This window comes from Helianthus annuus, chromosome 11, assembly GCF_002127325.2.
Source record: "Helianthus annuus cultivar XRQ/B chromosome 11, HanXRQr2.0-SUNRISE, whole genome shotgun sequence".
NCBI classification, from domain to species: domain Eukaryota; kingdom Viridiplantae; phylum Streptophyta; class Magnoliopsida; order Asterales; family Asteraceae; genus Helianthus; species Helianthus annuus.
This window is the reverse complement of record NC_035443.2, coordinates 169,977,504-170,004,990: the sequence shown is the minus strand read 5'-3', so window position 1 is coordinate 170,004,990 and position 27,487 is coordinate 169,977,504. Positions and strand designations below refer to the sequence as shown.

Below are 27,487 nucleotides of genomic sequence, written 5' to 3'. Positions count from 1 at the left end.
ATTATTTTTATTATGTTTTTAGTTATTGTATTTGATGATATCTTATGATCATTATATTATATTATCAAGTCTAATAAACGTTAGATTTTTTTTTTATAATGCTCAATTAGCAGAAGTTTTTATGTTCATTAATTTGGACTTTATATACAAAAAACTGCTAATAGAGGTGCATGGACAAAAAGCCCGGTTTCGGACCCAACCCGGAACCGGTTCTTACCCTACCTACACCGCGGGTAAGAAAAGGCAACTGGACCAGAACCGTTTTCTACCTCTACCCAGTCAAAACCCGGACCCGAATCGATCAAAAAGTCGGAAAAAAAAATCTTACCAAACGGTCCAAAAAACGGTAAAAAAACCGAGCAAACCCATAACTGGATCCTATTCGGAATCGGTTGTTGACTTTGCTGACCCAAACCGATCCCGGTTCCTACCTAGTTCTGGTACTAAAAAAACACCCATTTTGTACATTTTTAGTTTTTACCAGATTTATTGAGTTTCCTTGTGTATGAGAATTATTGCCTAGGGATGAGCACGGTACCCGTTCGGTACCAAAAGTACCGGTACCAAAAAACAGGAAAAGTGGGTACCGAACCAGTATCGAATATACCGGTTCAGTACCGGTACCGAAAAAATGGGGAAAGTGAGTACTGGTACCTGGTACCAAATGCTCATCCCTATTATTGCCTAGTGAGAATGGATATGATCATATGGTTCCACTGGTAGCACGATTATACTCTTATGATTCGTCAGTGACCCAATTTCTCGTTCAAAAATGATTTATCGATTGGTTTATCCTAATTTTTACCATAAAAAATTATATTATAAACCATTAAAGATAGTACTCTTTATCATTTTTATTAGTTTAATTCACAATAACTTTCTATGCGTTGATTGTACAACAATATTCTTGAAATTCGGATTCCAGTTATGTTTCTGAAAGATGTAAAAGCCAAATCGAACCAATTTACTCATTGTAGAATGCAAAAACAAATACCATTTAAATGTGATCCAATGCAGAAAAAAACCATTATAACAAAATCTTTTTAACATAACATTTAGTATTTGATCAATCATAAAAAAAGGACTCAAGGTACCAAAAACAAGTACATAAAATGAAATAACTAATTAAAAATCCATGATAAAACACTTGTTTTCATAATCGTTCCTTGCCGCAGTCCCAAATAACACTCGCCCGAAATAAAAACCATAACCCGAGCTCAACGATTGGCCTTGGCGACTCTCTCAATCTCGTCTTTCTTCTTAATTGCATAGCTGCACCATCACCACAAAAAAAACAACTATCAGATAACATAAACTATAAAATAATAAACCACTTGTACAAACAAAAGGTGTGCTTTGCGTAGGGCTGCAAACGAACCAAACGTTCAGCGAACAGTTCGTGAACCGTTCGGCGGGAAGTTCGTTTGTGTTCGTTCATTTATTAAACAAACGAACACAAACAAGAAATTCCGTTCGTTTAGTTAAATGAACAAACATGAGCACAGGGCGCGTTCGTTCATTTATGTTCGTGAACGTTCGGTAAGATGTTCGTTTGTGTTTGATAGTTTATTAGTGTTTTTAGTTTTTATATTTTATTTAAATACTTCAAAATTCCAACAAATAAAATATTTAATAAGTGTCATTGTATTATATATTTTGTTCGAGAGCGTTTGTTTGTGTTCGTTTGTTACCATTTGTGTTCATGAACATTAGTTTATGCTTATTTATGTTCATCATCGTTCGTTTTTCATTTGTTGCCTAAAATTAACAAACAAACACAAACGAACATGAACAAGTTCGTTTCCTTAACAAACAAACACGAACATAAAATCTCGTTCGGTAAGCGTTCATGAACAGTTCGTGAACACATATATTTCTTAACAAACGAACACGAACAAGGACTTGTTCGTGTTCGTTCGTGTTCGTTCGGTTCGTTTGCAGCCCTAGTTTTGCGTCAAATCGACAAGAGCTGTATCAGATATACCAATTTCAACCAGTTAATCAACCCACAGACCGAATCGTTTTGCAACAAGTATATGAAGAGATAGATGACAGTACCTGTTAGAAGAACCCTTAGCAGCATTGATAAGCTCATCTGCAAGACACTCAGCAATGGTCTTCACATTTCTAAACGCACTTTCGCGAGCACCAGTTGTAAGAAGATAGATAGCCTGGTTGACACGTCTTAGAGGTGAGATATCAACGGCCTGACGCCTGACAACACCAGCAGAACCGATCCTAGTTGCATCTTCTCTTGGTCCACTGCCACAAACACGTCAAAAACATTATTAGTTTATAACTCAACATCTATCATAAACGAAATAATAAAAACAATGACAATATACCTGTTGATGACGGCATCAACGATGATTTGAATGGGGTTAGAGTCGGTCAACAGATGGATTATCTCCATGGCGTGCTTGACGATACGAACCGCCATCAACTTCTTGCCGTTGTTTCGCCCGTGCATCATGAGAGAGTTGGTTAAACGTTCGACAATTGGGCATTGAGCCTTCCTGAACCTCTTTGCTTGGTACCTTCCGGCAGTGTGAGGCATGTAGATTGGGTGCTTTGAAGCGGTAGCGGTGATGTAATCTTCAACGGAAAGATCTGAAACCTGTCGACAAAAACAGCATTCTAAAAGCATCAGTACAAGTAAAAAAAATCCAGTTATCGCTTCCGTAATACACCTCTGTTTTTCTGCTCATGTATGCATCGAAAAAACAAATGTAATTTCAGACCAAGGCTTAAAAAACGGAATCGAGTTTCTAGGCGTTTTCCCTTCGCCTCACGGGGCGTACGCCTCTTCATAAACGACCGCCTCTACTAGACACAACCCGCCTCGGACCAATGAGGCATACGTATAAAAATAGCCAGCGAGGCTCCGCCTCAAAAAACGATTTCCGAGGCACGCCTCAATATGTACACCTCGAACGTTTTTTTAAACCATGTTTCAGACGCTTACTTTCTCGAGTTCTATCATGAATTCATGATTATTAACAATAAGCAAACTATCATAAAAAAAATCACGTTGTGGGTTACCAACTAGCAATGAATTGGGATTAAAAGGGATCAATCACGTTCGAATTTTATTGTTAATTTTCAAACTTATGTTATATACACCAAGCATTTCAATATTTTATAAATAACTTTTCAAACTTATTAATCAAATTCAAAGATAGTGACCAGTTTTAACCGCAATGTTAACGATTTTGACAGTCAATTTTAGGTCCGACTAGATGAAATTTATTCGGTAAACTAACAATTACAAATTAATTACCAATTAACAAGAGATTAATCACGAGTTTTCCAACACTGCAAAAGAGTGAAAACTTGAAGCAACAAACAGAGACAAATTAAAACTAAAATAATGTACTCAATTATAAACACATCTCAAAACTATTAAAAAATATCAAAATTATGTATAGCATGAATAACAATCCAACTATAAAAGAACCTATGCTATAATCTATAACCAATCGTGAATATAAGAAGTCACAAATGCAACAATTCATTTAGAACAATAAAATCACTTAACAAAATCGATAAATAATAATAATAATAATAATAATACCTGAACGTCGTCGTATGTCCACCGGTTGAACAGCAAGACTTCGCTGCGAGCCTTTCCGTCATCGACAACTGGTGCAACCTCCATTGTCGTCAGTTCTAACAAATCTGTTAAAACAAATCTGTTAAAACAAATCAAGAGGATGAAAAATGTTAACAATTATCATTAATTAAAGTTGATAAATTGAAGAATTAAACAGCAGAAGATGAAGGAAAATCAACCTCGAAAGCTGCTGGTTGAAACCTAAACTTTCGATTGAGGAGACGAAGGGGTGATGAAAACCCTAGTTTTTGTTTATATAGTACGGATGGATGGTGAGCTTTTGGGTATTGGGCTTGGGCTTGATTAATAGCCCAACTTGTGGTGATGTTTAGTTCGGTCCTCGATTTTGGAAAAGAAATTGGATTAGTATAGAGGGTAGAGTGTACCGAACAAGAAAGGAAAAGAGATCCAACGACAACGTATGGACGGAATTTTGGTTCCATGAATTTAGTCGTGGTCATATTCAAGGTTTTCAAAAAAAAAAAAGAAAAATTTGTAAGCAAATGTTATCAGTATTATTTTTTTGCAAATAAGGAAGATATTTGCTACTTTATTTGGCGGTGTTCGATGCTAATCGTGAAAGTGTGTGAACCCTTTTTTTGTTTTATCATTAAACCTAGTTTTTTTTTTCGCGGCGTTGCGGCGAAACCGAGCAAATTATAATGTAAAACAAACATGATATGAAAATAAAGCATGTTGTTTAGAAAGCTAAACCATTAGAACGGTTTAGTTTATAATCATACTGTTTTATGATACCAAATAAATACTTTATTATAAGTACAATTTCGTTTTTAAAAAAAAAACTTATAACGAAATGTCCGGGAGAAAACAATCATAACTACGTACTTAAGTTTTAAAAAAAAAGTTATAAACGTATAATATTAAAGAAGTATCAAATTAATCGATAATATATGTTCTAAAAAAGAAAAGAGAATTGATATATGATAAAAACTAAACTTAATGAACAGTAATTGATTATTAAATTAAAATTGATATTATAATTTATCATTAATTTATAGTAACATCATTAAGAGATGGGCAAATGGTATCGGGTATAGGTACCGGTCTTAAATTTATCAAACCGGTGTATTTTCGGTACCGGTTCTGCACAGGTATTCACCGGTTTTTACCCTTAAATACTGGTGCCGTACCTGTACCGACCGGTACCGAACCGTACCATACTAGGTATATTCGGTACCGGTACCCACTTTTGGGGATTTCGATAACGGTATTTTCGGTACCGGTTGGTACCAAGCTCATCAAATCCTGTAGCAACGCAGCAATGCAAGTAATTGTACCGTTTATATTACTTTTCATACACACAGTAAGTAAATTGTATTTCGTTTGAATGAGGCTTATATACACAACAACTTATTTTGCTTTCTTTTTTGTCTTTTTCTGTAATGAATGAATTGTCGCATGTAAAATTAACTTGGATATTTAGAATATTGATGAGCAAATCGTATCAAATTCTGTAAACGAACCGGTATCGTATCGGTAACAAATTTACTATCCCAAATCATTTTCGGTACCAATTTGGTACCCACCTTTTGGCGTTTTCAGAATCGTTACTTTCGGTTCGACACCGGTCTAGCACCATACCTGTATTTATTGATTTTTACCTTCAAATACTATACCGTATTGTACCGAGCATTTTCGGTGTCGGTACCTAATTTCGATGATTTTCCGGATCGGTACTTTCGCTGCCGTTACCGGTACCGAGCTCATCCATATTTTAACGTGTTAGCACCGTAATAACTGAACTGAAAACAAACGAATTTCCAACGTGTAGGACGTGTGTGTCCTATTATTATATATTAGGTTATTTAAAATCGTTTTTTATGACGGAGTGACTATCCTTACCACGTCATTTTATTTATGTTTTGATATTCGGTATCTGTTTGCCGTTGCTGACATGCCTTTTGTAGTCATTGGGTCCCGCCGCAACGCGCGGGCGGAAAATAACTAGTTATTAAAAAAAACAGTATAGGAAATATATGGTTTAAAAAAATGAAGAATAATTACAAATATGTTATTAAAAATAAAAAATAATAAAAAGTTATATGTTATTATAAAATTAAAATTACTATTCATCATCCTTCGCTAACAATATATATACTAGATTTTGCCCGCCCGCGTTGCGAGACACTAAGCCGAATATTTTTCTCTCATAACATGTACGTCTGTGTTTCGGATACTTGTATATACTAGGGGTGTGCAATAACCAAACCGTTAACCGAAAACCGACAAAACCGAACTAAAATTAACCAAAACCAAATTAACCGAAAGTCGGTTAACGGATATTTTTATAACCATTGGTTAACTGAAATTAACCGAACCGAATCATTTATTTTTTATATATTTCTAGCTTTTATACCTCTAATTCATGTATTTCATGTTTTATACTTTCATTTCATGTAATAATACATCTATTTCATTTATTTATGTCTTCATTTCATTTATTTATACCTTCATTTCATTTATTTAAACATCTATTCATGCATTTATATATCCATTCCATTTATTTATACATCCATTTCATGTATATATACATCTATTTCATATATTTATACTTACATTACATGTAAATTTAAATTGAGGGCAAAATTGTAATTTGGCTGGGTGGGGAAAAAACAAAACTAATGGCAAAACTGTAAATTTAAACGGGTCAAAATCATAATTTTGAACCGAGGGCAAAAAGGTAATTTTTAGATGGGAGCAAAAACATAAATTTATTTTGATCTGGGGGTAAAAACGTAATTTTGAAATGATGGCAAAATCGTAATTTTTAAGAGGGGATAAAATCGTAAATTTGTTCGGCCAAGGGGGGAGTGCCAGGCAGCTTCCTGACACTATTCCTCCATCTTGTGTCTGTAGTTATACATTGGGGGTAAAATCGTAATTTCAATGGGAAAGTAAACAAAAACGATGACAACAATATAAATTTAAATTGAGGGCAAAATAAACAAAACTAATGGCAAAACTGTAAATTTAAACGGGGCAAAATCGTAATTTTGAAACGAGGACAAAATTGTAATTTTTAACTAGGGGCAGAAACATAATTTTATTTTGAAGTTGAGGTAAAACGTAATTTTAAACTGATGGAAAAAGCATAATTTTAAAGCGATGACAAAATCGTAAATTGATTGGGGCCAAAGCAGGTGAACTATTGTACACCAAACTTCATAAATGTTATAGAGGTAATTCAGCAAGCTTTCTTCTTCATATATTTTGCATACTTATATTTGGCGATTGAACTTGAATCTGATGGGTAAACCCGATACATTTGGGACAGGTTTGGGGTTGGGTAATCGGGTACGGGACCGGGTTTGGGATTATTATTTTTTTCGCGGGTTTTGGATTGGTTTGGAATTGGGTGGCATACCCATTTATTTCACCTGATTACTCGATAAAGTGAACTTGTTTACCCGATTGTATACCTACTATAATTTCTTTATTTTTTTAAAATACCAGACCGTTCCCATAGGCAGCGTGTTGTGGCGGCGACGCCTTAGTTGTTTATAGTTGGTGGGTGATGTATTAGCTATATGAAAACGCATATTTCAACGCAACTGTTTTAGCTTAGTGTAACATATATAAGCATTGCGGTTACAATGTACGATGATTACATTAACGTGTGGTTTTCGCGTGCGACATTACGTGTTTATGACTTTGTAATGTCATTGATAAAAAATACGAGTATGTCTTGATCGTTGCGGTGTAAACTTGTAAAAGTAATTTAGACAGCGGTGTAAAGTTACAAAAAGAATTTAGACATTAACGTGGTTAGATATAGATAAAATAAGTATAATCATGTGTCGCACGTTATGGTGTAAAGTCATAAAAGTAATTTACATAAAATAAGGTGTCAATTTATTAAGTTTAAAATTTTGATATGCCAAAGTTGTCAATTACCAAAAAATTAGAAGGGAATGTTTAACTTACTTAAAGATAAGGGGATTTTACGCTTTTTAAAGAGAAAAATGCCCGGATAGTCCATGTGGTTTCGCATTTTTTCACCTATAGTCCTCAACTTTCTAAAATTACCTGAATAGTCCCCAACTTTTCATTTTTTGTTCCCAGATAGTCCCTGGATCTAACTTCAGTTTGTTTTCTCTGTTAAGTGGGTGTGAAATGACCAATTTACCCTTTCCTTTAAAAGGCCAAACCACAGGGACTATCCGGGCATCTTCTACATTTTTAGAGAAAACCCCCACCACCACACTTCATCTTCAACCTCCACCCACCATCACCCTCCTCCGCCCTCCATCACCACCCAGTCACCTGAACTGCCATTTGACCTCTGTTGACCCGCATCCGAACCGGGTTGAACCAAACTGAAATCCTTATAAATCGAGTCACCGGAATTGACTTGTGCCTGTGAAACAAACAAAATCAGATCTGCGCTGAGCTTGTTGTCATCGACCCGTAGCTCCGGTGGTCAGGCCGTTGCCGGCCACCACCTTCATCATCGTCATCATCAATAGCAAACATCATTATCATCATCATTTTTTTAGAAAGCAAAGGATATGGTTCACCTAACTCCATCCATATCAAACCATAAACCATTTTTATCCCCCAAAACCCCTCTTCACCCTCTTCTCACTCAAATCGTCATCATCAGCAGCAGCAGCTAATTCATCAATAGCAATGTCTTACGATAAACAACTGGTTGCTGCCAAGAAAGCTGCTTCCCTTGCTGCCACTCTATGTCAGGTAGCTACTTATTAACCTCTTCCTTCTCATCTCTAATTCAATCGTATGTATGTGGTTCTTTACTAGCCTATCATTATGGTTCAAGAGTAAATAAAGTACAGGTAGGAAACCAACATGAAATTTCCCCCCCAAAAACACCATTTTCTTCTTTAAACTCTGACTATTTTTACAAACACTTGGTTTTTTATACACTCACAGACAATAATATATAATAGAACGATAAATAAATAAATAGTAAGGCTCAAATGTGAATGCTTTAAGTCTTCTTGAAATGTGATTATGGTTATTACTGTCAAAATAATCAGGTTTGGAGGAAATGTAGTATTACTATCTGATTATGTGAATTTAAATCTGATTCTGTTTAGATGGAACACTGTTATGATGTTAATGATATAGTTTTTTTTTTATGAATTAGTGTTAAAAAAAACTAGTTTTTTATGATGTAGCGTGTTGAAGTTAAATATTTATGTACATTTGATGGTGGAGGGTGGAGGAGGGTGATTGTGGGTGAAGGTTGAAGATGAAGTGTGGTGGTGGGATTTTTCTCAAAAAATGAAGAAGATGCCCGGATAGTCCCTGTGGTTTGGCCTTTTAAAGGAAAGGGTAAATTGGTCATTTCACACCCACTTAACAGATAAAACAAACTGAAGTTAGACCCAAGGACTATCCGGGAACAAAAAATGAAAAGTTGGGGACTATTCAGGTAATTTTAGAAAATTGGGGACTATAGGTGAAAAAATGCGAAACCACAAGGACTATCCGGGCATTTTTCTCCTTTTTAAAATTTGAATTTTTTAGATAATTATGATTTGTTTATGTGTATGCTTTGCAATAACTATAAATAAAAGTCAAGGAAAAACACTATCTCGAGTTGGTTTGTACCTAAAGCAACCTATATTCACCCATGGACAATTGTATGTAGAGCCGGCGCAAAACTACAATTTTTTTTACAAAGAAGGGAATGTTACAAATCAAACTACAGATGTTTACAAGGAAATTTTTTAAGATTTATGATTACTTTATATTCCTTTTACTTATAATTTATAGTTTTTGGTTTTTTGATTGTTGAATGAAAGTGTTGTTTCATTCTTTGTTGTTTTTTATAATTTTATTATTACAAATCAAAATTGAATTGCTTACCCCGTGTATCACACTGGTAGTTAAGCTAGTAAGATAGACATAGTAAAGCTATGACTTATGAGTGTTTGACCTAAAATGCAATCAAGACGATTTCATTATTGATCATGCTAGAGTAAAAACAAATTAATATGGATGTCAATCTAGAAAGTTTGCACCAGAATAACTCATGAAATTTGATCAACAAAACGAGCATATTTAGCTAGGATACGGGGCACATTCATGCAGAGAATTAATCGTAGATCAATGGGGAATTTGATTTCTCGCATCAAGAACTAATCTAAATGAATTTGTAATTCACATTTGCTTTGTATTGCTACATCATTTAAATTTGCTCATTGGTGGGTTTGAGTCTCATATTTACGGTGTCGTTATTTTCAGTGCAGTTGATACATTTACATTATCATGTTGGTTGATTGGTTATAAGTAATTTATTTATTATTTGTAACACCCCAAACTCGAATTATTTAGTTCCTATTGTGTTACCACGTTTAAAAGAAGGAAACGTAATAACTAGGTTATTAAACCTAGTTAAATGCTTGGTTAAAACAAATAAGGATTTAAAATTGGGTAAATTATGAACAAGTGATAACATGAGGGGTTGATTTTGGATAAATGGAAAGATAAAACATAAAATAAAAATAAAAACCCTAAACACACACATCTGGACGTGTGTGTTCGATCAGAGAAGAGGAAGAAAGGGGGAAACCCCTCTCAAACCCTAATCAACGAATCAGATGGGAATTGGGCTGAATTCGAACTTGCATGAGCCTAAATAGTGATTATCTAAGCAAGCTTTAGCCAAGGTATGTCTTAATTCTCTGATTTGATGAACAACCATGAAGTGGGTTTTGATGAATTCGTGAGTTTGGTCTAAATTAGGATGAAAGCTTGTTAATGTTATCTTGTTTAAGTTGAATCTTGGTTAAATTTTAGTTATCTTAGTGATTTAGAATGAAACCCATGTTTATGAGTATGATAATGATTATGATGAACATGTGTATATTGATGATTTTGATTATGTTGATCCGTATGTTATGTGTTAGGTTTTGATATAACATGATATAGATGATAATGTGATGTTGCTTTAATGAAAGGATTCATGAGATGAATATGGGAAGAATATGCTTAAATTACTTGTACATTATGCTTAGATGTTAGTACGCACGCCAAGTGTTTGATGAAATGACTAGGTGAAGTTCGGAAGCGAATTTGTATGCAAGAAATTAGTAGCTTGGCATAGGATGTAATGATGTTGTATTTGATAATTAAGTTAGCATGAGATACGTGTTTTGGACGAAATACATGTGGGTAGTTAGTTAATGATGTAATTCGGTAAAAGTATGCTTTAGGAACTAATACTTTATGCTTGAATGGTATGGTGCACCTCAAGTGTCGGACTAGTTGTCAATGGTAATCTAGAAATGGATGTACACTAAATGTGTAGCTTGTGGGTTTATTAGTAAAGAATGACATTGAGATTATGTTAAAGTACTAACTTTGAATGTGGTTGAAATTGTAGGATGATGAAAGCGTTAGTTGTAATGAATTGTTTATATATGTGTATGGTGTAATTAATTGATCAAGTGATTGAATGTGTTCTAAAACATGAGTATGAAATATATATGGTATTGATATTATGGCCTACTACATCAATATGGACATAAGTTACTAAGTTGGGAGTTTGTATGCTTGATAGTTGACTTTCTGAAAAGTCAACGAATAAGTTAATAGCATGATTAGATTTATGAATATGAATGAAAGATTATGAGGAATCATATGATATATGCTAGACTAATTATGTGCTATGTATAATGAGAAATTAGATTTCATAGATGGGGAACAATGTGATTGTCGATTCGTGTCTTATGCACGTTGATGAGTGATTGATTAAGAAAGTCAATTTAACTATGAATTTAAAATGGATGTTGATAGGGAATAAATGTATATACTAACAATGTCATGGGGATGATGGCATGAAAGGATAGGTATCGCATGAGCATGGAAGGCAAATGGGTCAAGATGAGGCAAGGAAGCGGTTACGAACACGGATGCACAAGGTAAGTGAGTTCCGAACCTCACTTCTTAGTATATAATTAAAGTCTATTTATGAAGGTTAGGAGTCTTGTAGGAATGATTGAGAAGGTAAGTAAATGGAAAGGAAAGTCGTAATAAGTTGTTAATAGTTCACAAGGTAACGAAAAGTGCATGGCGAAATTAAACGGGTCAAACATATATGCATGAGTCGTGTAACGGTAATGTAATTTATAAAGTTTAAGGACCTTAAGGTATGGATTTTTAGTTAATTAGGTAGGGAAATGTTTTACGAACAATTAGAAACAAGTTTCAAGTGAAACGGATGCAAAACGAGCAAGTTATGCGAATTTTGGTATTAAAATGGAAAGTTGATCTGGGCGCCAGCATAACTTACGGTAGCCAGCATAACTTACGGTAGGTGCTGAAGCCATTTTTCCTCCGTAAGGCAGTAGGTTGTCACCGTAAGGATTTCATGGCCACCGTAAGCTACGGTAGCTACCGTAGCTTACGGTGGAGGTCAGATACAAAATAAAAGGTTCATGCAATTCTTTGTTTTTCCTCGAATTCGGACCCCATGAACCCATTCCAAGCCTCGTTAAGTTTTTATAATGTTCCTCAACCCTACCAAATGGCTTGGTAAGTTACGGGTGAGTACGGAACTCATTCTTAAGATCCGAAACATACCCAAAAGACATTTTTAAAAAGCGTTTATGTTGTGTGAGCAAGTATGTGGGGTAATGAATTAAGTATGTGGGCATGTATGTATAGATTTAACTTCATTCCAGTAGGCTTAAACTTATAATAATCATGAATAGGAGTGAGTATGTATATAAGTTTGTTCGTACATGTCTTATTACATGGAGGTTTGTAATTAGGATACATAAGTAATTCGTAGGGAATTATGTAAGTGGTATGCAAGAGTTAGTATGTATGTATGAATGTATGTATGTAAGTAAATAAGTACGTAAGTATGTTTGCATGTATGTATGTGGGTATGAGATGTGTATAAACATACGCGGGTAGGTACTTATGCATGAAGTAGGATTTATTGTCCATGAATGAACAGAATCTTGTGTATGTGTCTGTATAGCTTAAATAAGTTGAGTATTAAGTTACTAATTCGGTGTCCTGAGTATGAAATGAGAATGCATGTACTCTATTAATGTCCTTATCAAGGTTAAGGAATTGGAATGCACGCATGTACACGGAAAGCATATTCGTTGGGATTAGTATGGGAAGAAGGAACGCAGACTGGTCATTGATTACGTATGTTTAGTTTAAGAATGACGTCACCAAATCTAATCAATGTAGATGTATGTGGTGAATGCAGGTTGTGCGGACTTAGCATCGTCATGAAGAATAGAAGGATTGAGGATCGAGTCAAGAGCAAGGATTGTACGGAAGAACAGTCACGTAGTTTTAATTATGTAATGTTTTAACATGTGAAAGTAAATGTAAATATTTCCTTTGGCAAATGTCTAATATTTTGAAATTGGGTCTTCATGTATGTAATGTGTTTAAATTATAAAGAAATTTTGGGGCTCATATTTTCCGCTATGTTGTATTTAAGTTCTTACAAGTTGGTCTTACAGGGAATTGTTCATGATACGAACGGGTCATGCCCAAATTTTGTTAAATAATAGTATGATAATATTACTTTTTTGGATTAGGAAATCTGGGCGTTACATTATTAACATTTATCGTCACATCATTTAAATTTGCTCGTTGGATTTGTATGTTAACAATTTTCTTAAAAATAAACAAAAACAATTTTATTTAAAACAATTTTACTCACCAACTTATGTTGATCCTAAAACTACTTATACACATGATACGTAGGGATGAAACAGGTTTGAAGATGTTGATGATGACACGTAGGGATTAGGCCTAAGTGAAAAAATATTATTTTATGTTAGTGTTGAAGGTTATTTGATTCGAATGTTCTGTGACACGGTTTAAATTTGATTATTAGGGAGAAGATCAAATAGGAAGTTTATTTTGGCTAGGAAGAATATGAAACAATATGAATATAACATGTGACAAAATTTAAAAATAAAAGAGAAGAGTATTTTAGTCAATTTTATACAATCTTCTCCCTTCTTCTCTCTGTAACTTCAAAACCCACCATTTTCAAAATCCAACTTCTTGAACCTTTTATTCACTTTCTATCTCAACAATCACTACATTATAGTGCGATTTTCGTCACCAATCAATGATTCAAATACCCAATCAACGTGTTCTTCAGTTTGTTTTGAAGAAACCTAGTTTAATTTAATACAATATCTCATTTTCCCCGTGATTTTGAAGCGAACCACTCGATTCGTTCCATTCGATCGTTGATAAGTGTTTATAGCATTCAAATTTCGTCAATCGTTGAAGAAATCCGAAGAAATCGACTTCGATCTATGTAAGAAAATTTTGAATTGCATGTTTACGATCTAGGTTTTTGAATTGATTCATTGCGTTTTACAAAGAAATGAAAAAAAAAAACACTTTTTTTTTGTATTTTCAGTCCGTTGGGTTTTAGAAATAACACATTTTATTGTGTTTTCAGGTAAAACAAAACACATTTTATGTGTTTTTAGTCCATTGCGTTTTAGAAAAAAAAAACACTTTCTTTTGTGTTTTAGGAAAACACATTTTTATGTGTTTTTTGGTCCAATGTGTTTTAGAAAAACACATTTTGAAGCGTTCTTTGTGCATTGCGTTTTAGGTAAAACACATTTTTATGTGTTTTTAGTTAATTGCGTTTTAGAAAAAACACTTTCTTATGTGTTTTTTTGTCTATTGCGTTTTAGGAAAAACACATTTTTATGTGTTCTTTGGTCCGTTGCTTTTTAGAAAAAAAACATTTTGAAGTGTTTTTAGTCCATTGCGTTTTAGGTAAAACACATTTTATGCGTTTTTAGTCGATTGCGTTTTAGAATGAACACTTTCTTTTGTGTTTTCCGGCCATTGCGTTTTAGAAACAAGACATCTGGCCATTGTATTTTAGAAATAAGACATTTATTTGTGTTTTTAGACCATTATGTTTTAGAAAAAAGACATTTATTTGTGTTTTTAGTCAATTGCGTTTTATAAAAAAAATGACATTTCTTTGTGTTTTTCAGCCATTGCGTTTTAGAAATAACACATATCTTTTGTGTTTTTGTCCATTGCGTTTTAGAAAAAAAAAAAACATTTTTTTACGCTTTGGGTCCATTGCGTTTTACGCAACTGGGTTCGATTTTTTCCCCGAAAATATAGCAATAGTATACTCGTTTTAAAGATAGAAAACACTCTTTTTTTGTGCTATTTTTATAAGAAAAATAATACCGTATGAAAGAGTTATTAACGTTTAAAAAATGAGGGGGAGGGGAATTGAAGGAGAGAAAAACTACTGCATTGGATTGACAAGAATGCCCCTACACAAATCCACGCTCCTTTTTTTTCTTCAATTTCACTCATTTAGGGGCTGTTTGGCAACTTCTGAATGGTTAAGTGCTGAACCAGTAAGAGGTCTGAACCATTAAGTGCTGAACCAGTAAGATGTCTGAACCATTAAAGGCTAGTATAATGCTTAACCATTGAGAGGCAAATGTCTAACAAATTCAGATTAGATGTCTTAACCATTCAGAGGCAAATATCTGAACCATTCATACATCTGTTCACGAAACAAACAGTCTGAATCATTAAGTGAGTGCTGAACCAGTAATAGAAGGTCTGAACCATTAAGAGTCTCATTAAGAGGTAAACAAACAACCCCTTAATCTTAGCCCTTTATTAACAAATAGATGGTTAAGATTACTTCATAACCTTTCTACTCAACTAAATTTCCTATTATGTCCTGACCCTTGATTATTAATAATATTTCAACTTTTAAATACTATGTCATAAGCTGTGCACAATCAATAATGGTCCGGTCACCTAAATCCGTTGCGGTATTTAGTCATACAAAAAATGCAAGGCACCTTATTTTTTTTATTAATAACTTATTTAATTAATATAATTACTTTCAACGATATTTCATTTTCCAGTTTTGACGTGCTAAATTTTAACGATGCATATATATAAATTTCACTCAAACTCGAGTTGTGAATAATAATGTACAAGTGATCAAAACATAAACGTACATATCTTCAAGTTGCCTCGCCATTTAGTTCTTTTTTTAAGCGACGTTGTTTACTCGTTTCGTTATTTAGTAACATAATACAACTTTACAAAAAAATTCGAATATACTATTGCAACATACTTATTCTTTATCCATGATTCAATAAGGATTAACTCGAACAAGAATAAATTTTGTTATTTTTTTGTTCTTTACCGTGATGAACCTAACAAATACCATCTAAATAACATTTGTACCAGTACATTATTTTTAGTTATAGTTTTCTCGACGTATCACAATAAAGTATTTTATTTAATGTAAGCGATAGCAAATGTCAATAACTGAACTGATACTAACCAAACAATATCGACACCGATACCATATTCATCCTCTTGGTCATATCTTTGTTTGTTGCTGTACCGAGTATCAAATCAAATCAAACCGTCACTGTAACAATATTAACCGATACCGACTAAAAGCATGCTACACTAACTACAATAACCACATTAGTCTATTTTTAAAAATTTTAAAATACAGTAAAAACCCTGCAAACGCTCCACCGCTCTGCTCGAATTCTCCGGCGGCAGTTTCTCCGGCAACCGGTGACTTCTGCACCGTAAGGATCCGTACACTAGCTCTCATTCTTTCTTTATTTATCATCCGGAGACTCCTTTTATATCTTCTGTTACAAGTAATCTTCTTATCTAACCCTAATCATCTCAGTTTTGTTAACCTTTTCTTGTTAGCCTGCTGGTGATCTGAAACTGTATCATGTAAACGGAATTGACCATCTGTTTCGTCAATTAAATGTATATGTAACTCGATATAGCTACTTAAAACCCTAAATCCGTAATTTGAAATTTGAAGTTTGAAATATGAAACCCTAGATTTGATTGGCGATTGTTATTAATTGTGTGGTTATGTGTTTTCAGTATTTGTTGTGTTGAATGTGGAATTCGATTGGTTTATGTAAGGTTTTGAATTTTTGATAGAGATTGCTTATCAATTAAGGATTTATAGTTATTTGAATTTAGGGCTGTTAACGAACGGAACCGGACAAAGCGTTGTTCATGTTCGTTCGTTTAGCATTGAGCTTGTTTATGAACGGTTCACGAATGCATAACCGAACGAAAATTCTTGTGTGTGTTCGTACATTAACTTGTTCATGACCGGCATATAAACAATATTCTTAAAAATATATAAAAAAACTTGTAATGCCTGAACATAGACTAAACAAACGACCATGAATTGACTTAACCGGACATATCACAATTGAACGAACGTTACCTTTGTTCGTGTTTGTTTATTTTAATTAATCGAACGGTTTACAAATGGTTCGATGAACATTCGGTTTGTTTACATCCCCCTTAGTATTGGATTGAATGTATTTGGGAGTGAATTATCTATGACCGTTTTGTGAAACATTTTAACATATATGTGTTTATTATTGTTAATCACACGTTAGTCATTCCCAAAAAACCTTCGTATCTTTAGTTCAAAGTCTCTTGATTAGTTTTAATCGTCTTCGTTTTCATTTGGTGTTTGTGGTTCCATTAATACCCATAAACACACATGATAGAGCCAAATTCGAGATTGGCAATCTCCTTCAAGAACTAAATAAATAAATAAACTGGAAACTACGGAATGTAAAACAAATTGTTCTTCAATTTTTTTTTCCAATTAAATCTCAAATGCAAACATACAATTAACAGGAGGAAAAACGTATGGGATCCTAACAATCAAGAACTACCGCAATTCAAAAGAAAATAGACGAATTAGTTTCAGTGTGTGTAAAAAGTTATCATTGTTTCTTTGTTTACAAGTCATCTGAGTGTTGAACGATATTGCTGTTACAGGAAAAGCTATTGTAAATGGCAACGGCAACCTATCCACCTCCACCGCCATATTACAGGCTGTACACGGATTACGAAAGAGACCCAACCTCTGCTCCAGAACCTCCTCCTCCTATTCAAGGGACCTACCTGCTATATGGTTCCAGTTACACTGTAAGTTTCTTGATTATAACATGCCCATATACCAAGGTTTAAAAGAACGGAAACGAGCCTCGGGGCGTTTTCCGTTAGCGTCACGAGGCGTAAGCCTCGAGACATTACTAAAAATACGTATATTTCATAAAAATCACAATTTAATATAAAACAAAATCATAAATATTGCAGAATATCAAAATTTAAGCACAAGAATAGTTCAACAACCTAATTTAGTAATGTTATGACATTTAATTATTATAAAATTCGTTTCCTCCGCATCATCCTCAATGTTTTCATCAACCAAATTTAGTCCGTCATCAACGTTGTTTAGGGATGACGCATAAACAACGTTACCTGAATTGGGAAAATCTAGTCGGAGATTGAGAGAAAACTTGCGTCTGTGTTGTTGACGAGGACAAGGTTTCAATGTTGTTTTTTACCTATTTACTACACTGGGCCTCTAAACTATTGTTGGGTTAGCCTGCCAATTAAATCCACTAAGCACTACATGGGTCAAAAAAAAGTTGAGAAAAATAAAAAATAGGCAAGTTTTACAAGGTTTGGTGATGCTTAAGCCTCGAGGCGCGCCTCAAAAAGCCTTTTTTAAACCATATCGTATACTTATTCAAATAACCCATTCTTCGTTGTACCTTGTACGTTATGATTTGAATGTTAGATCACATAGAGTTTACTTCTGATGAATAATACTTGACATGCTTTCATGCTTGTATTGTTGCATCAAGCCTTTCATGGCCGCTTATATGCACATTGCAAACAAACAAACAAATAAACATACCCAGTAATATTCCACTCATGGAGTCGGGTATATGGTGGGTAACGTGAGGGCAAACCTTACCAAAGGGACAATTAAATGTGCATTGACTTTTTGGAAAAAATGTTACCCAAGCCCTTTATAGATTGTAAAAGTACATTTTCGTAATTGTTTATTTCTGTAATAGCAATCTGGTTTAAAAAAGCAGGAGGCACTCCGCGGCATTTAGGTCCCAAAAGTTGTCTCTCTCATCTGTTTTACATACTAATCTCTTCATCAAGTAAACCTTTCATTATTTTTTTCATTTCTTTGGTTGTTTCTACATGTCACTCTCCTACAAGTCCTAATTTTGACCCGTAAGCATAGATGTCAATAGCGAGCGCTATAGCACGATACGTAGCGAAGCGGATTGATGGCACTATATAGCATATAGGATTTACTAACAAATAGCAAGATTTTCGTAATTTTAATTAATTTTTTTATAGAACATACACATAAAATATTTCCTTGAATTTCCTTCTAGTGTATCGCTAAACATGAAACAGCGCCAGCTATTTCATGCTATCGCTACGTAACATATAGGTAGCTTGTCGCTATTGTCCGCTATTCGCTATTGACGACTATGCCCATAAGTACATGAGGCGTCACTTTAAGCCTCTGATGCGTTTTCTAGAGCACCTCGCGCCTTAGGCTCTCTTTTTAAAACCAAGAATCACAGCAAGTGGCGGATCCAAAATTTATTTTCTGGAGGGGCGATCGGGGGTTTAACCGAACTTTTAAGGGGGGCGATTTGGATTTTTGCCTACAAAATACACTAATTTTTTTAAGGCCCCCCACCCACACTCATAGTTGTCGTAATCTATTTGTTTTGTTTTGTCAAAGTTACAATTATTATGAAACGTTACTATCTCGTTTTTCTTGTTCTTTGTTCATCTCCTTCATGCATGTTAAACAGTTTATTATTAATTTAATTTCTAGACCGATGATATATTGCCAAGTTTAGAAGATCAAGGTGTTCGTCAATTGTACCCAAAAGGCCCAAATCTTGGTATGCGATCCTTTCATTTCTTGTTGATTTTTTAATATCGTATTAGCAACAACATTCATTGTTGGACACATCTTAATGTCTGACTCATATGTTCTAGATTTCAAAAAGGAATTGCGGTCACTAAACAGGGAGCTTCAGCTGCATATTTTAGAGCTTGCGGATGTTTTAATAGCGAGGCCATCGCAATACGCAAGGAGAGTTGAAGACATTTCTCTTATATTCAAAAATTTGCATCACCTTCTCAATTCATTACGTCCACATCAGGTATGTAACTCTCTCTCCAATAATTTTAGTTTTTATATTTGTTATCATTTCAAGTTCTAACGAGTTGACGCCTACCCGCGCGTTGCGGCGGGATGTTGATTATGAATTTCTTTAATAAATTATATGAGCTTCGAAAATTATAAAGTATACGCAATGTAATTTCTTATTAACCGGGAGTGGTGATAGGAATCAAACCAAACATTATTGGTTCAAAACAAACGATAAAATTTAAGGATAGGTCTACGACTCACCTATGTTGTCAAAGACGCAAGGCGCAGGCGAGGCGCATCAGCCTCGCCCGGAGCCTAGGCGCAAGGCGCAAAAAAAGCGTGGGCTTTTTTAAGAAAAGCGCACATAGAGAAAAAAATATAAAAAATATGTTATGCTTTGAAAATAAATAAGATTCCACATATAAAATTAAAAAAACTATTATATGCCATTTAAGATCATGTAGCTAATAGTTAGTAGCAAAAGTTTAGGACTTATATGTTGTAAGTTTTGGGTGTGTGAATAAAAGTCTCAAAAGGTGGTAAATACTTTGTCTCACATTGGTGTGGGAACAAAGTGAGTCGTTGTTTATAAGTAAAGCCTTTACTACTCCATTTTAGCTTTATGACATGTTTTACCACAAGTCCTACCCGCGCGCAGGGGGGGGGGTGCAAAAATGATATTCTGAGCTGGAATTTGGTTGAACTCGTGCGTGCCCGCACGTCCTGCGGACACGAATGCAGCTCCGAAAACCCGGGCCCACGTGAGGCAGTTTTTGCACGCACTCGGTTTCGTTTTTAATGGTCATTTGTGCTATTTTACCTTTTTTTCCTGCGCCTCAACAACGTTTTTTGCGCCTCAGCACCGTTTTTTAAAAAAATCCCATTTTTGCGCCTAGGCTACCACCAGGCGCTATAGGTGCGCCTCGCTGCGCCCGGGCGCCTAGGCGCGCGCTTTTTGCGCTTTTGACAACATAGCAGTTGGATATAGATTCACCACCAAACGAATCGTAGTGTTGCGATGCTAACCGAAGATACACATTCACTACCTCGGTTGGAAACTCGTGTTTAAGAACACCACCTAACATGTCACGGTTAAGCTAGCATATACGGTTAATTAACCCACATACAAAGATAATTAACACAGATATTCATTCATAAAGTTACCACCTTTTCCATTCATTTGAAAACAATACATAAAGGAAATTGAAGAGAATCCATGTTTCCACATCCTATGAAAATGGAGAAAACTACTTTGAGAAAAAGTCAAATAACTGGGAATTAAAATACATGAAAATAAAATTGCATGAAATAAAATATCATGCATGAAATAAAATATCATAAACTTTAATGTTTAATGATGGCATGCATCGTGGGTTCCAAAGGGTCGGGCTTCAGATCGTTGTTGGATTTCTTCTTTTATCATGGAGCTCTAGTTAATATGCATTCACGACCCAGGTTTGTCAACCCGATATACAACATCTGACCCGATTGTATCAACGGCTAGTGATTCTGGGCCTGGGCCACAACTGCTATCAAGTGGTCTGACGGGTGATGGCTGAACAGCAAAGCCATTGATGGGATTAATGTATTTTTGCTCAAACGAATGACAATCGTATCCATCGATCCTGAATGGTTAACCGTAACAATAAGGTTCGCCAGGAAATGAAGGCGCATACTCTCGGCCCTCCTACATGTCCATGCCGATCGAATTTGCGAATCATGTGGCGGACATCTTCAACGGATTTCATTGTAATCTAAACTCAAAATCCTCTGGCATCAATTGATAGTTGAGGATCATTTCACCATTGAACATGCTTGTAAACTTCTTCATAAGTAAATCGAATCCAAAGTTAGAACGTTGATAAACCATAAAAACTAATCTATAACTCAAAACATTTATTTGATTAAAATTTAGTTGTTCTTCGATCTACTTGTTCATAAATACGTAATAATTCAAGATTCCAGTGAAACTCAAATTTATTAATTTATAAGATAGATACTAAAGAAGTTACATCCCGAAACAAATTATTCCCCAAATAAACTCTTAAAAACATCTATAGAGGAAATCTGAAAACCTAATTTGATTCCTGTCTACACAGAAACTTCACTCTTCCCTCATATCCTTTTCTAAGCCATGACTGCACAGAAACTTGACGCCCCTAATTCCCATTTGTAAATCACCGATTCCGGTTTGGAACTACCAAAATCCGATTCGTTATCGGTGCTTGTGATGAACATATATGTCAAATTTGAAGATGGGGTTCGAAAAAAAAAGTCAGATTTGAAGATATGTATATGGAATTGAAACGAAAGTTTCAGATTACGTGATTTTTGATGATACGGGAATTGAAATTCAAAATGTTAACCGGCGCCAAATCAGGAATCCTCGGAAGTTATATGAAGATCAGTGTTAATTAAAATGAATGGATGGTTTCCATGTGAAAACGTAACGAACGGTGTGATGGTCGAATAGTTTTAATTGAATATATTATTGGATTACGTGAAATTAAAACATGAAGAGACATACCCTTTCATATTTATTTGGTGGCTTTTAGTATTTAAAAGACGTGATGTTTAAATAAAGGGACATAACCCAAGTTAGTTTTTGTATTATATGGTGGCTTTTAGTATTAGATAATTACTCGACCTTAAATAAAACACTTTTCAGGCTAGAGCGACACTCATTCACATACTCGAACTACAGATACAAAGACGTAAGCAAGCTGTGGACGATATCAAAAGGTATGTGTTGATGGGCACCACTTGAATTTGTTCTATCTCAAACGGGTCAAATAAGTGAAATCTAGAAATTTTGCTAAAAAGGGAACCATCAAATGAGTTGAAAGTCACATGAAGTCTATTTTTAGAATTTTAGTGTATAAAAACATGTTATTCAGATAATTAGTTTGTTAGCGTAATAAACTAATAATGTAGTTTTGGGTAAATTACATGTTTTGTCCTTTATGTTTATACCTAGTTTCACTCGGCGTCCTTTGGCGTTAAAATTGACGGGATCCGTATGTTTCAAAATCTTGCACGTTACATCCTTTGGCCCTAACCAAGTTAATTTTTAGCGTTAAGAAGTCATGTGCAATGCATATGAGGGTATTTTAGTCTTTGATCCTATGTATATATATAATAATATTAAATAAATGGGTAAAAAGACTAAAATACCCTTGGGTGACCAGATTTAACAATGCAAATTAACTTGGTTAGGGCCAAAGCACGTAACGTGTAAGATTATGAAACATAAAGTACAAATCCCATCAATTTTAACCCCAAAGGACAGTGAGTGAAATTGGGTATAAACTAGATATGAAAAATTTGTAATTTACCTTATAGTTTTTCCATGGCATAATGTATTTAGGGGAATTTATTCTCTAGGTCACCCGTATATTGAAACTGGTTAAAAACATGTTGGAAAATAAAACATCCCTAAAGTTTTTGACCAATCAACTGTTTTTTTTTTTACTTTACAGAATAGAAGAAGAGGTAACCACGGGCATATTTGATTTTTCAAAAACTGTAAAAGCGTTTTCGTCATTTTTTTTGGCAGTTTTTGGAGTAAATGATACCGAACTGCAAACACTATTTGGGCAGGCTAAAAATCAATTTTAAATTTAATGGTTAACTGCAAACACTATTTGGGTAGGCTAAAAATCAATTTCAAAGGGTTACCTTAATACAAAGGTACTGTAAGTTGGATGGCCCCTACATGCAATATCACCTTTTATAATCATAATTCACACATTAATGATTCATACATGCAATATCACCTTTTTTAATTGCCAAAAGTTATTGCGGGTCAAACTAACCCGTCTCAGCCCCGCCTTAACTGTATATTAAGTTTTTAGAGTGATACAAGTTGTAGATATTTTATGGTTAACTGTTAATGTTGATCCATTGGGAATAGCCCAATGGTGTTGGTGAGTTAGATAAGGTGTAAAATAGGTGGAGATCATGGGTTCAATCCCCATGACATGCAAGTTTAGCCATTCAAAAAAAAAAAAAAAAAAAAAAAAAAAAAAAAAAAAAACCTGTTAATGTTGTGTTTAACCTGATGTACTTTCGTCTTGTTTCATCGATCAAGTCCTTGAACTTTTTTTATCGAGTGGTTATGTTCTAAAAAGGGAAAGTCTTTTGTGACTTTATCGGTATGTTTTGTTTGCTAGGCGGAGAGAGGAAGCACAAAGACTTATTAAGGAGGCAGTTGGGACACTTGAGGGACAGTAAACTTGTGCACATCTAGACACGAACCCGACTACTTAAGTAATATATTTGTCAATCGTAATCGCGACCTATGACTTGATGAGTAATTGCCTGAGTAAACCTAACCCTTATTGTATAACCTAATTTAGGTGAATTTTGTTTTAATCACAGAATTTGTTTTTATTCTTATTGTAATGCTGTTTCTTTTAGTTTATTTTATTTTGTTTATCTATATTTCGATACAAATTTTGTTTAAAACTGAAATGTTTATTGTATGTCTCCTTTTGGGTGGAGTCCCCAAGATTATTAAAAAATCTCTCTTCTAGTTGTAAACTACAAACTTATAACTCTACTCTTACAAGTTTAAACTAACCTTTTAGTTAAATAGTATGTCATGATTTTTAAATCCATAATGATGTGATTTGGGCATGTTTCTTTTTATATGCAATCAATTGATTAGGGTTAAAAAGTTTGGGTATTTGTTTATTTCAATCAACTTAAACTACATGATAAGTCATTTTGAGTATTAAAATTACATAATAAGTCAAAAATATGTTACTCATTGATGAGATATCTACATATTGAACCTAATTCGACACGATCCAATCCACGTTGGCCCGATTTTAGAAAACCTAAGTCAAGGCTTGCCTATTTGGTTTAGGACACGCCACCGACATGTTCTCTATATAAAAGGAAAGTGGCAACATCCACTTTTTATAGCTCTCTATATACCATAACAGACATCGCGTGATTTATGATATGTTATGATATTTGCTTGAGTTTGATATACCCTGTTAGCGGACCCTACCTTTCATTTCGCACGACTTAATCTTATGGTCGTCCTTCACGTCAACGGCATGATAATATAATATGGTGTCAAATCTATATTTATAATGTTGAGACAAAGATGTTGCAAGACAACTTATTTGTTTCTTTTCTTATTTTTAGATATCTTGGCTTTTCATAAACTTAAAAGCCACTAAGGTAGAAATATCTACGCACCTAGTTGGAGATCCAAATTTATAGGATAGCCGATAGTCATTTTTTGACAAAAGTTCTTCTTCATTAAAATAAAAGCCGCTTTTTAATACATTTTCTACTAAGATAATAATCGAGTAGCCCCTTCACACCATATAACTTTACAATATGTACATAATATGGTTCATATGTTCCATATGGCATTCTAAACTCCTAATCACGCTCTGACACATGACAGTACTTTAATCTTATATAAGAAAAGCCAACCGCAAAAATAAATACAACATTAAATCTCAACGAGGCAACCCGATTGCACAAACCCAGAAAACTCATAGGGAAAGTCGACTTTTGTAAATTTACCATTTTGCCCTTGGTCGGTTTTTTCCATGACAAAAACCACTTGTGCACCACCTTGGTAACCTGACCCGGTTACAACAACCCGATCCCCAAGATCAACCCCACATGTCCCTACTTGAACTGCGGGTTCGTACCCATCCCAAGAAGTGAAATTACCATTTTGCCCTACGGCCAAACACGACCTCGGACACCGACTCGACCCCCACGTGCCCTCCACACGCCGCCATATTCCGGTTTTCATATCAAGAACATCCGCGCTGTTTTTAAACCGTCCTTGAGTATCCGTATCGTACCCACTTACAACCCAAAACTCCGACCCAACAACCACTCCTTCACACTCGTCTCGCTCCTCACTCATCGGACTCAACTCGGTCCACTTGTCACCAAAAATATCATACACCCACGCACTCCTAAGCGCGTTCTTATTCTCATCATGTCCACCCGCCACATAAACATTCCCATTGTACGCACTAGAAGCAAAAAACGACCGAGTCGACGGCATATCAACCCGCTGAGTCCACTTCCGAGTTGTGAACTCGTAAACGAACACATCGCGTAACGGTTCCCAAGTCGCCGGGTCCCACCCGCCCATCACTATTAATTTCCCTTCACAACTTGCCACCTGGCAAAATAAAGGTAACCCATCCGGGTACTTAGGAACCGGGTCTATTTTATCCCAAATTCCCTGAACCGGGTCAAACATTGTAAACGAGTATTTCGGCTGTTTTTCCGGTTTAGCATCCGCCCGACCCGGTTCTGACTGAACCGGACCTGACTGAACAAAACAAGCTGATTTCCGGGTGAACCCGGTTTTTTGCCGGTGGTAATAGAATTCTCGGTCTTGTAACAGTTGTCGCCACCGACGACAGACGTCAGAGGCAACCGAGTGAGAGTCGTAGTGTAGACGAGTCAAGCACTCGAGTGCGATTTCATCGGGTAAACCCGGGATTAGTTCACTGAAATCGTGTTGAGGTTCCATTTTTTTTTTTTTTTTTTTTTTTGAGGATTATGATTTGGTTTCAAGAGAATAGAGAAAGTATGAAAAGGTTCACAAATATATGGGTGGATGAATTTGGGTATTTATAAGGTGGAGTGTGTGATCGGATAGGATGGTTGTCATAGGGTATCTATCTTGAGGAGTAGCATTTAGATGTTGACACGTGGTGCAATCTGATTGATGATAGATGAGGGAGTATTTGAGTTTTGAGTAAACTGCCATTTTGGTCCCTGTGCTTTGGGCATTTTTATCATTTTAGTCCAAATCTCAAACTTTTTAAATCTGGGTCCCTGTGGTTTCATCTTTATTGTCATTTTAGTCCAAAATTCAAAAACCCCTTTTTTGACTGTTCTAAAAAGTTTGAGATTTGGACTAAAATGACAATAAAAGTGAAACCACAGGGACCAAAATGGCAGTTTACTCTTAATTTTGGACTAAAATGGCAATAAAAGTGAAACCATAGGGACCCAGATTTAAAAAGTTTGAGATTTGGACTAAAATGGCAAAAGTGCCCAAACCACAGGGACCAAAATGGCAGTTTACTCTTGAGTTGAGTAAACTGCCATTTTGGTCCCTGTGCTTTGGGCATTTTTGTCATTTTAGTCCAAATCTCAAACTTTTTAAATCTGGGTCCCTGTGGTTTCATCTTTATTGTCATTTTAGTCTAAAATTCAAAAACCCCTTTTTTGACTGTTCTAAAAAGTTTGAGATTTGGACTAAAATGACAATAAAAGTGAAACCACAGGGACCAAAATGGCAGTTTACTCTTAATTTTGGACTAAAATGGCAATAAAAGTGAAACCATAGGGACCCAGATTTAAAAAGTTTGAGATTTGGACTAAAATGGCAAAAGTGCCCAAACCACAGGGACCAAAATGGCAGTTTACTCTTGAGTTTTTTATAAATTGAATTTGAAATGTAAAATATACTCACCCAACGTCACAAAGTAAACTTTAGGGTAAATTACTTTTTGAGTCCATTTATTTTATGGGTTTTAATCACTTGAGTTTAAAAGTAAAAAGTTTAGCGACTTGAGTCTCCATAAGCATTTTCTTTAACCAATTGAGTCCAAAATTCTAACTCCATCCACCAAGTCTGTTAACTATGAGGGTAATTTGGTCATTTACACACAAAATACAAGTTTTATATGCACATCAGTACAAGTCTATTCTCTCTCTCTAAACTCCACCGCACAGCCACCATTCCCACCACTGCCCCACCATCATTCCCACCATCGCCGCCAACAACACACAACATTTCCAATTAATTTCAACACAAAATCACCTCACATTTT

General features: G+C 35.0%; 3 protein-coding genes and 2 long non-coding RNA genes across 8 annotated transcripts; 2 read left to right on the top strand and 3 right to left on the bottom strand.

Annotated features, from left to right (window-relative positions):
* Positions 1–996: 996 nt before the first annotated feature.
* Positions 997–3,941, bottom strand: LOC110930809 (40S ribosomal protein S5). 2 transcript variants are annotated; one of them, XM_022174196.2, is made up of 5 exons: positions 3,793–3,941; positions 3,575–3,678; positions 2,346–2,617; positions 2,059–2,262; positions 997–1,272 (listed from the first exon to the last, which is right to left on the bottom strand). In XM_022174196.2, exons 2-5 carry the CDS (start codon positions 3,656–3,658, stop codon positions 1,218–1,220), a joined length of 615 nt encoding a protein of 204 aa, XP_022029888.1. In that variant the 5' UTR covers positions 3,659–3,678; positions 3,793–3,941; the 3' UTR covers positions 997–1,217. The 2 variants fall into 2 exon arrangements, with proteins under 2 accessions (XP_022029888.1, XP_022029887.1); XM_022174195.2 differs by having other exon boundaries at positions 3,575–3,692; positions 3,793–3,911.
* A 6,211-nt stretch (positions 3,942–10,152) lies between these two features.
* Positions 10,153–12,995, top strand: LOC110928334. Its single transcript, XR_002586298.2, has 3 exons — positions 10,153–10,272; positions 11,455–11,526; positions 12,834–12,995. It is a non-coding gene; the product is annotated as an uncharacterized LOC110928334 (long non-coding RNA).
* Positions 12,996–16,000: 3,005 nt separating this feature from the next.
* Positions 16,001–24,070, top strand: LOC110930811 (mediator of RNA polymerase II transcription subunit 7a). 3 transcript variants are annotated; one of them, XM_022174197.2, is made up of 6 exons: positions 16,001–16,206; positions 17,447–17,596; positions 19,329–19,398; positions 19,496–19,662; positions 22,321–22,394; positions 23,825–24,070. In XM_022174197.2, exons 2-6 carry the CDS (start codon positions 17,462–17,464, stop codon positions 23,883–23,885), a joined length of 507 nt encoding a protein of 168 aa, XP_022029889.1. In that variant the 5' UTR covers positions 16,001–16,206; positions 17,447–17,461; the 3' UTR covers positions 23,886–24,070. The 3 variants fall into 3 exon arrangements, with proteins under 3 accessions (XP_022029889.1, XP_022029891.1, XP_022029890.1); XM_022174198.2 differs by having other exon boundaries at positions 16,113–16,281; XM_022174199.2 differs by lacking the exons at positions 22,321–22,394; positions 23,825–24,070 and adding an exon at positions 21,108–21,505 and having other exon boundaries at positions 16,073–16,206.
* On the bottom strand, positions 23,257–23,809 carry LOC118484139. Its single transcript, XR_004872842.1, has 3 exons — positions 23,690–23,809; positions 23,429–23,538; positions 23,257–23,379 (listed from the first exon to the last, which is right to left on the bottom strand). It is a non-coding gene; the product is annotated as an uncharacterized LOC118484139 (long non-coding RNA).
* An 849-nt stretch (positions 24,071–24,919) lies between the features above and the next one.
* On the bottom strand, positions 24,920–26,288 carry LOC110930812 (F-box/kelch-repeat protein At2g44130). The gene has a single exon (XM_022174200.2). It carries the CDS (start codon positions 26,173–26,175, stop codon positions 25,126–25,128), a length of 1,050 nt encoding a protein of 349 aa, XP_022029892.1. The 5' UTR covers positions 26,176–26,288; the 3' UTR covers positions 24,920–25,125.
* Between the last annotated feature and the right edge of the window lie 1,199 nt (positions 26,289–27,487).